Here is a 9,798-nt window from a genome sequence, read left to right as displayed (position 1 = left end):
GCAACGATCAGGCCTCACAAGTCTCCTAAGATTGACTTGTATCTTCATGCATGACTTCATTCGTCCTACGAACGAATGTACAAGAAACTGACTTTGTTGCTAGAAAACCAATTAATTCTAATAGTTTTTAAATCTTAAAATTTGCATTTGCGACATTGCTAAGGTGATTAAGGATAATAATAAGCAGAAGACATGGATAAAAATCCCAAACATAATCCCACAAACACAGAAAACTAAATTTAAACCAGATTAGAAGGCAACTGAAAGTTGTCCAATACAATTACCACATGGCTGCACAATCCCGTGAATACAAAACATTGACAGACCAATATGTCCAAAATTCAATTACAAGCCAATTCCATAAAGACAGCAGTAACCACCTTTAGAAGTATTTGCCTATTTCACAATTAATGCCACTACGAGTAAACACCTACCCCCTAACAACCTACCCTCAGAAGAAAAAAAAAAACGAAATTTGAATAACAAGACACCATCCGCAGCCACTCCTTTTCACAACTACAAACCTACCACATCAGGCACGCTCGCCACGAATTCTTCTTGCGAGCTGAATGTCTTTGGGCATAATAGTTACACGCTTAGCATGAATGGCACAAAGATTAGTGTCCTCGAAGAGTCCAACAAGATATGCCTCAGCCGCTTCTTGCAATGCAAGCACCGCGTGGCTCTGGAAACGCAGATCAGTCTGCAAACACAGCGCAGTTCTTTGTTAAAAGACAACATTTAGACTCAAATTAAAGACATATAAAGATGATAAAAGTACTCAAAAGCACAATTTCGGAAGATAGAAGCACTAAAAATACCCATGTGGGTGTGTGAGGGAGAGAAAAAATAATAAATACTTCCCATACAAGAAAGCTACTAGAGATAAATTACGAATAGAGTATACAAATTTATTGTTCAAGAAGAATGTTCTTTCCATTGTTGCACATTTTCTTATAATGAAAGTACTCTCAGAAAAATTTCATCTACACAGAACATAAATAACAATTACAACACATCAATACCTTGAAGTCCTGAGCGATTTCACGAACCAACCTCTGGAAGGGGAGTTTCCTGATCAGAAGCTCGGTACTCTTCTGGTATTTCCTAATCTCACTGTTTCAAGAAGCAATCATTATTAGAGATCAAGGTCAGACATAAAGAAGTAACAAGAAAACGAATTAAAGTCATTAAACACTCACCGAAGAGCGACAGTACCAGGACGATAACGATGAGGTTTCTTCACACCACCGGTGGTTGGTGCAGACTTACGTGCAGCCTAGGGATAAAATTTGGGACCAAACATTAATGCCATCAGATAAAGTTTAAACCATAAGATCAAATCAAGAGCAGTTATTGAGATTTTCCAACGAACCTTAGTTGCAAGCTGCTTCCGAGGAGCTTTTCCTCCCGTTGACTTACGAGCAGTTTGCTTCGTACGGGCCATCTGTGTATACAAGCGCAAACAAAGTTTCAGAAAAGAAAACAATTGAACCTTTCTTGCCCCTCGTTAAGGGTAACATAACCTTCAAAACATTGCCCGAGTTTAATTAAGTAACAAAGAAGAAAAAGAATTAAAATTAACAGTCTAAATATGTATCCAAAGAGGAACGAAACCCTAGGAATGAATGAAACCAGAAAAATAACCAATTTGTGTCCACGAACATAAGCGATTTCGAACGAAACCAGGCATGCTCAAATGAAATAGGTTAAAAAGGAAACAAAAATAATCAAGCCCCAAATTGAAGAAGAGAACTAACCTCGACGGACTCTGTTGTGCTCCAAAAGAGAGGATAAATCAGGGGAAGAAGAATCTAAAATTCTCCTAGAGACGGAGGTGGAGGTCTATATATAGCATACTACTGGAGGGGATTGTCAGTGATCGAACGGATACGATTGATTATCCGTGTGTTTTTTGTTTCGAATCGTACGGTTTATCAGGTGTCAAACTGTGTTTTCTCAAATTAAATAAACGGCTACGATGCCATTCGAACACCAAATACGGATCGCCAAGTCTAATTGTCCAATTCCCATTGGTTAGCTGTTGTTGCCTTTCCCATTTCTTCTTGCTTTATAAAACAAAAAATTATAAAGAGAGATTACATTTATGCGAGATATAGAACTGAACTCCTTCTCACGCGCAACTCATGACGAGCTAAATATCTATTTGTCTATATTGTGTTACTTCTTTCCACAGTACAATTACCAATTTGCAATCCTCCTAACAAGGCTTTGTCGTCAGAATTCATCTCTTTAAAAATACTCTGACGACAGCATAAAAACTTCATTCACTCAGACTTATTAAATATTTAATTTAAATAAAAAACGAAAATTTTATAAAAGTTACCGGCAATAAAATTATAACGATTGCGTAAAAATAAATATACTCATCATTAAATTTTACCATCAATTAGGGACTTGGAATTTTAGTTAATCACATAACAACGTGATCAAAACAGCATTTTAACTTAATGTAATCCTTCAAAACTTCACAAGTGAAATGTCAATATACAATTTAAAACAAGACATCAATGACCTCTCTAACTTTGCTTTCTGTCCAAGTATAAAAATGCCGACAAAAGAAAAAACCAACTACCACGTTCCACTACTAATCAAATTAACGAGATCCATCATTAGTTCACAACAGATCCACCTCTATGGTTTTAAGATATCCCTTCATACACCTTCACCAATAGGAAGGCACGAACAAAAAATAAACAGAAATTCCAAACAAATAATATAACCAGATTTTTAGACTGCGTTAAATAGCATCAGAATGTTGTCCAATACAATTCCAAAGTATGGAATCAAACGGTAAAAATAAATAACAAAGAAAAATCAATTACATTCCCAAATTCGAAAAATTAGCCTTTGACGAACCATACGCCTATCAGAATTAACACAAGAACCCAGAAAAAGCTATTCTCCCTAACAAACTATAGGTTTCTCAGTCTGAGTAACAAGATTATCTGCACCTACGAATCCTTCCTTTCACCAGACATAGAATCTCAAGCACGTTCACCACGAATCCTTCTTGCCAGCTGGATATCTTTGGGCATGATAGTCACACGCTTAGCATGAATGGCGCACAAATTAGTGTCTTCAAAGAGCCCAACAAGATATGCCTCTGCGGCCTCTTGCAAAGCTAGAACAGCATGGCTCTGGAAACGAAGATCGGTCTGAAAACATAGCAACATTATAAATTCGATATTCTTAGCCCCAGATAAATTCATCAAAAGTGACTATAGCAACAAATACAACACATTAATACCTTGAAATCCTGAGCAATTTCACGAACCAACCTCTGGAAGGGGAGTTTCCTGATCAGAAGCTCGGTACTCTTCTGGTATTTCCTAATCTCACTGTTTCAAAGGCATTTTTTATCGGAATTCAGCAAACACGAAAAAATGGCATGAAGAAAATAATTAAAACCATATATACTCACCGAAGAGCAACAGTACCGGGACGATAACGATGTGGCTTCTTTACACCACCAGTGGTAGGCGCAGACTTACGAGCAGCCTACACAAACGGCGATAGCATAAAAATTTTAGACAATCGATCAAAAACAAAAGACTATGTTCAACAGCAAGAAATAAATGTTTTCGCAAAAGACGAATCGAATAATACCTTGGTAGCAAGCTGCTTCCTGGGCGCTTTTCCTCCGGTTGATTTACGAGCAGTTTGTTTTGTACGGGCCATCTGCACCAATGCCAACGATGACGTCAGAAAACTGCTAAATGTGTCTTAAAGGTGAATATAAATGTCGGATGATTGAGGATCAAGATATTGCATTGAATACTCTAAAAATACGATTTATCGTATATTTGAAGGGTTTCAGTACCCTGTTGAAACAGCGTCATCTACATAACTAACTCGCTATGTGAACAAATCAAAAAACATGTACATCATAGATCCTAATTTAAAGCTAAATTATTCAAACCAGGGCTGCAAAGCTTGAATAGCGCAAGACTAAGCCACTGACTAGATTAACAACCCATCACAACAGACGGGATGGATGATCATATCAATACAACCATTCTACAAACCCTAAAACTGACTCAAATTCCGAATCAATTTAATACAATAAACCTAAGTAATGTTCGAAAGAATATGAGAAATAAGAAACCCTAACAAATTCCAGAACCAAAACAAATTAAACGTAATTACATAGGCGAAAGGCTAACCTTGTAGAACTTCGAATCTCTGATCCAAAAAGCTCTAGCCGAAACCTGGATAGAAGAATGCAAAGGTTCTACACGCAGTGCATGATAGGGCTATATATAGCGTAAAGATGTGGAAGTTTGAAAATAATCGGACGGGTAGAAATCACCTTCCTTGTGTTTTTTGCCGTTACAGATCTGACGGCTGGTGATGCTTGGAACTGTGTTTTCTTAATTTGAATTAGCATATGAGATGTGATTTGGGAGGGAAGACACGGATCGTGAAGTCTAATTGCTAGCTTTCTATTGGTTGCCTCCTCTGACTAGCTCTAGTGATGGCCAAGTTGACTAAGTTTAATTTGGAAGCCTATTCATAACAGTTTTCCTGCATTCTTTATTTGGGTCTCGGCCCATACCATTCTGGAACACAGATTTACTCTTTCTACCTTTTTCTAGCTTTCAGATTTTCAGATTTTTCAACACATTCACAATGATGATCAAATTATTGAAATTGTCACTTTAAACAGTAATTGAGTTATTTTAGCAAATGTTTATAAATTTTATTAAAAATAATTATAAAATAAAACCATTTGTATAATCTTTTATTATAAATAAATTCTTTGAATTTAAAAACATAATTAGTAAAACAATAAAGGGGAAAAATAATTTAATTTATATTAACGATAATTTAAAAAGTAAAAATAAAAAGATAGTTAGTTTTGATTAAAATAATGATTATTTAAAAAGTAAAATTGAAAAAAAAAATGTATACATGATGAAAGAAAATCCTCTTTATATATAAGTAAAATTGAAAAAAAAAATAGTTAAATTAAAAAAATCATTTAATTGAAAATTTTGATAAAATAATTATTTTGGTTTTAAAAAGTATTTACAGGATAAAATTGAAAACAAATATTTACTATAATTGTGGAAGTAAATATAAATCATTTTTACAATTTTATTATTGACAATTGTTATAATTTGAAAAATATTTAACTTCGGAAAATGACAAATAAAAAATGTCAATTTTAAAAAGTATCACTTATATAAAATTGATAAAACATTTATTTTAATTTAAAAATAGTTATTGAAAGAGTAGAAGTGAAAAATAATGTACTCAAAGTAGAAAAATCATTTTATATGATAATATAGATTATATATATATATATATATATATATATATATATATATATATATATATATATCAGATATTATAAATAAATGTTTAAGTTATGGTTTTTTAAACACATACATGTATTTGTTTTAACTTTCTTAATACCTAAATAGTTTATCTTGTGCTACTTATATTACTTTTTTGTTTAGTTTTTTGAGTTTTTCATTCCTTTAAAATCATTCATAAATGTATTTTGATACGTAAGTTAGATAACCAATGAGTGATGCATGTATTTAAATTGGGCATACTTTAAACTTTTATTTATAATAATATTATGAGTTTTTATCTTTTTGTTGATTTAATCATAATTTAATCATACATTAGTTAATATTAATTAGTTTATTGTAATTATCATTAACTAAGTGTTAATTTGATTTTTATTTTGTAATTGATGGATCTGATTATCAGTCTAAGTGATCAATCAAAATGATATACTGGTGATCTATCAATTTGTTAAAATAATTGATTTAAGATGATCGATCAATACTACTAATTAAAAAAATTAATCGATCGATCAAGATGACGTACAATACATTATTTAATATTGTGGAACATATATATGTTTTTTATACACAATAAGTTTTCACATTTTCACAATTTATTCTCCTAATACATTAAAATAAAATACATACAAGAAAAAAAATCTTAAATAGAATATGAATTTTGTTCGCACTACTCTTTGACAAGAATTGCAATTTTATTTAAATGAACTTCATTAATATCACTTAATAAAAAGCGATTGGAAAAAATATATCCTTTATTATTCACTTTTTCCTTGGATCAATTATGATATATCACCAAGATATATATTATTATCACAAATTCATCGTAACCATGTAATTACTTGGAACGAGGTCAGTTCGAGATGGTTTTGAAAAAATATTTGTTTATGCAATCGTCTGCGTACATTAGATATAGCAGCTAATTGTTAACAGGTTTATGAGAACACTGGGTGGGGGTAAGTATGTGATATCATATGCCACATTTCAGGAAGTTTGAATAATGACCTCGTCAAAAAGGAAAAAAAAAATATCTTTTGTTTATTTCGTAACCGTAGTACGTGTAATTTGGTCAATTCTTCAAGCGATTATTTGTAATAATTTATGGTTTGAATTAATAATCAGATAATAATCGGTATACTTTACTTACTCAAGACTAGAGTAAAAAACAAATGACTCAAATAGAATATATGAATAAAAGTTAACTTGAACATTATTCGAATTTATGCTGATATGAACTGAATATATATTATTATACTCGAGAAGATTAATGAGTGTTGTTATGGTTGAACTTACACAGTTGAAAACTTATAAAAGTTTATTTTGTTATATACTATCATTTTCCACTCTCTAAGAATTTTATGGTTTGATGGATATTATACATCTGAGATTGAGAAAATAACAAGTTTAACTCTAAATTTATGCAATTGAAAATAAACAAGTCACAGTAACCAAAATAATTGTGATATTAATAAGATTTATAAAATGAATTACTTGTCAGTTCTATTAACATAAACATTTTGTCTTTTATAATAATATATCAAAGTTCTAAATATTGCATAATTGAAAAGATAACTTTTTATAATAATATCTTATTTCAGTAATAGAAATCAAATTATATTTATTGTTTGCACGTCCTTTTCAGTTACCCATTTAACCAATATGTTAGCTCTTAATAGACACGTCGAGAAGATGGATTACATTAAACATAGTCAAACACAGCAATCTCATCCTGATCACATATACAATTCTTAATACCAACAGCTTAATTTTTTTCAATAGGGACGACAATAATTTTCGTTTGACCTTATTAATGTTAACATATTTTCTTGCTAAGAATAATATTTAAGAAAACCAACCTTAGAAAGCAGGAACTTTCGTCGTACACGACTACGAATTCGTGCACGTGTTGTGTATTAGGTATGAATACAATACATTGCATCTTTGACTACTGAATTTCCCTTATAAATAATGCCACCCAGATGCAGGTAATGTAGGATTCCACAAATTGGAAGGGAGAGGAAAATGATGAATCGTTGCGACATGGTGTTTGAAGCAAGAAGAGGAGGGTGCAAGGAGCACCCACACGATAAGCAATCACCTGGTGTTTGTTCCGCTTGTTTGAGAGAAAAACTCTCGCAGTTGTACAGCACCAACCCTATTATTGACCCTCTTTGTTTTTCTCCACAATCGCCTGCTTCTCCTCGTAAATCTTTTTCTTCGAGTCGGAATGGTGGCCACCGTAAACCACGGTTCCGGCGAAACGCTTCGCTGGTGGCGGCGGAATCTGGTTCGAGCGTGCAGGGTTTGAACTTGAAGAAGAGCAAGTCGCTTGGGTTTGTTTCGAAGAGTAGAGGGAGAGAGAGGGATGTGAGTGGAAGGAAGAAAGATGGGTTTTGGTCAAAAGTGCTCAAACTCAAGAAAAGAGACACACGAGACTCCATGGTCACTTCTAAGACCTGAAGACAAGGGAAACAGATCGAAACTATATTGGTGGTGATGATCATGGTTCTTGCTAATTTTTACACCATATATAGTTTAATTATTTTGATTTTTTTTTTTTTGTAAATTTACAAGTTTGAAACATTTTCATGGTTTTTTTGGTCATTTCTATTGATCTATTATAGTTTATATTTTTATTCTCATTAATCTCTTGTCTTCCTTGTCCATTACATGAGTTTATTTCTAATTTTAATTGTAATATGGTATATGTTTTCATAATAAAATAAATAAATGTAAGAATATTATATTTTGTAGTTTTGACTGTATAATATTTTGTATAATTATTATTTTGCACGCAAAATTGTATCCCATTAAACTTGTATGTCTTTTGAAGATAATGACTTTTCTTATTCACAATCCAAAAGTATAGAAGGTTTGCTTTGTAAAATAAGAAGAACATACAACAAAAAAATACATATTTAGTTACTAAATTAAATAATTATATCAAAATCTTAATGAGAAATAACTAATCATGTCAAGAATTGTCAATAATCTATTGCGGTTTGAAAACAACAAAATAAAATTGTATCTAAATTAGACAAAAATTTTAAATGAAATAATTGCATATAAACTAGACAAAAATATTAAATAAAAAAATTACACCTAAAGTAGGAAAAAATTTAAAATTTGAGGATATTTCGTCAACTTGTTGTATCACTAATAATGAAACGCAATTAATTGAGGAAGCTCATATAGACAATTTAAACTATAGGATGAAATAACGTACGTAATACAGGTAATACAGGTTAATTGTAATAATAATGAAGCTTTTTACTTGTCAAAACTTTAAAATCATACTTTGTAAAGGAAAAAGATGTCCTACATAAATTTATTCTACCTAGTTTACTATAAAAGTTAGTATTATGGAAAATAGAACCGTACCCATGTTATTTTTTTTTTTTTACACTTAGACATTTTGATAGTATTTTCGTTATTTTCATTGATCTATGATATATAAACATTTGTTATGGTTTATGTGTTTATTATCATTAATTACATAAGTTTATTTCTAATTTTAATTGTAATATTGTATTTGTTTTCATATATAAAATAAATAAATGTAATAAATATTATATTTTGTAATTTTGCCTTATAATATTTTGTATAAAATTATTATTTTGTTTACGAAACTGTATTATTAAACTAGCTTTTGAAGATGATAATTTTCCCGGTTCACAATTCAAAATCGCAAAAGATTTTTTATGTAAATATAAGAGATGATATAACAAAACAATACATATTTAGTTATAAAATTAAACAATTATATCAAATCTTACCTAATATTATTTCTTGTATACCTATTACTATCAGATTTTGCTTTGAAGTTTATATTCACAAATTATTTATTTGAGAGGGAGAATATATCATATTAAATGCTCTAGGAATTTATATCAATTCATTAGCACCGTTGTTTCCTACTTTTAATGTGATCCTGGCAGAACACATTAATGCATTTTACTTTTTTCTTTCCTAATCTCCTTTGAGTATGTATGGTAAGATACTTTGATACGATACACTTTATTTATGCTGCAAGAAAACATATGAAAAACTTAAACTTGTGAATTTAATTTTCAATTTTTTTAATCCTTGTCATGTTTAGATAATTTATTAAATTTGTTGGGTTTATTATTCGGGTTTTTCCAAATAATATCTATTTGAGCGACATTGTTGATTATGGAAAGTCTGTGAGATTTTCTGTTTTCTCCGAGCACACTTAAATTCTTTTAATAAAAGATAATCATACTTTTCACGACATTTTAAAACTATTTCCATATTGATTTAAAATTATTTTACCATCAATAATAATAATTATAAACAATATGAATTAATCACAAAAATGATATATATGATGTTAAAATGTTGTATTATATTTTAATAAAATATTCTAATTTCCACACAATTTTGGATAGTCAGAATTCTGGTCCAATGTAGGTCCAATGGGCTGGAGCCCGTTAAGTTA

At 30.8% G+C, this 9,798-nt stretch overlaps 3 protein-coding genes across 3 annotated transcripts; 1 reads left to right on the top strand and 2 right to left on the bottom strand.

Moving 5' to 3' along the window:
- Positions 1 to 212: 212 nt before the first annotated feature.
- Positions 213 to 1,892, bottom strand: LOC106755988 (histone H3.3). The gene is made up of 5 exons (XM_014638226.2): positions 1,761 to 1,892; positions 1,376 to 1,447; positions 1,203 to 1,279; positions 1,026 to 1,116; positions 213 to 703 (listed from the first exon to the last, which is right to left on the bottom strand). Exons 2-5 carry the CDS (start codon positions 1,445 to 1,447, stop codon positions 533 to 535), a joined length of 411 nt encoding a protein of 136 aa, XP_014493712.1. The 5' UTR covers positions 1,761 to 1,892; the 3' UTR covers positions 213 to 532.
- An 822-nt stretch (positions 1,893 to 2,714) lies between these two features.
- On the bottom strand, positions 2,715 to 4,318 carry LOC106755989 (histone H3.3). Its single transcript, XM_014638227.2, has 5 exons — positions 4,188 to 4,318; positions 3,631 to 3,702; positions 3,446 to 3,522; positions 3,272 to 3,362; positions 2,715 to 3,179 (listed from the first exon to the last, which is right to left on the bottom strand). The coding sequence occupies exons 2-5, from the start codon at positions 3,700 to 3,702 to the stop codon at positions 3,009 to 3,011; spliced, it is 411 nt and encodes a 136-aa protein (XP_014493713.1). The 5' UTR covers positions 4,188 to 4,318; the 3' UTR covers positions 2,715 to 3,008.
- Positions 4,319 to 7,317: 2,999 nt separating this feature from the next.
- On the top strand, positions 7,318 to 8,081 carry LOC106755943. The gene has a single exon (XM_014638175.2). The coding sequence runs from the start codon at positions 7,362 to 7,364 to the stop codon at positions 7,797 to 7,799; it is 438 nt and encodes a 145-aa protein (XP_014493661.1). The 5' UTR covers positions 7,318 to 7,361; the 3' UTR covers positions 7,800 to 8,081.
- Positions 8,082 to 9,798: the final 1,717 nt, after the last annotated feature.

This window comes from Vigna radiata, chromosome 2, assembly GCF_000741045.1.
Source record: "Vigna radiata var. radiata cultivar VC1973A chromosome 2, Vradiata_ver6, whole genome shotgun sequence".
Taxonomy (NCBI): Eukaryota; Viridiplantae; Streptophyta; class Magnoliopsida; order Fabales; family Fabaceae; genus Vigna; species Vigna radiata.
The sequence above is the reverse complement of the archived record's forward strand: the minus strand, read 5'-3'. Positions and strand labels throughout refer to the sequence as shown.

Bases quoted from the DNA above. Each gene is read 5' to 3' on its own strand.
- LOC106755988 (XM_014638226.2), bottom strand. From the start codon at position 1,447: ATGGCCCGTACGAAGCAAACTGCTCGTAAGTCAACGGGAGGAAAAGCT. The intron at 1,280-1,375 runs GTTCGTTGGAAA...TTTTATCCCTAG, and splicing joins GGAAGCAGCTTGCAACTAAG to GCTGCACGTAAGTCTGCACC. The intron at 1,117-1,202 runs GTGAGTGTTTAA...TTCTTGAAACAG, and splicing joins CCTGGTACTGTCGCTCTTCG to TGAGATTAGGAAATACCAGA.
- LOC106755989 (XM_014638227.2), bottom strand. From the start codon at position 3,702: ATGGCCCGTACAAAACAAACTGCTCGTAAATCAACCGGAGGAAAAGCG. The intron at 3,363-3,445 runs GTGAGTATATAT...CCTTTGAAACAG, and splicing joins CCCGGTACTGTTGCTCTTCG to TGAGATTAGGAAATACCAGA. The intron at 3,180-3,271 runs GTATTAATGTGT...CTATGTTTTCAG, and splicing joins AAATTGCTCAGGATTTCAAG to ACCGATCTTCGTTTCCAGAG.
- LOC106755943 (XM_014638175.2), top strand. From the start codon at position 7,362: ATGATGAATCGTTGCGACATGGTGTTTGAAGCAAGAAGAGGAGGGTGC.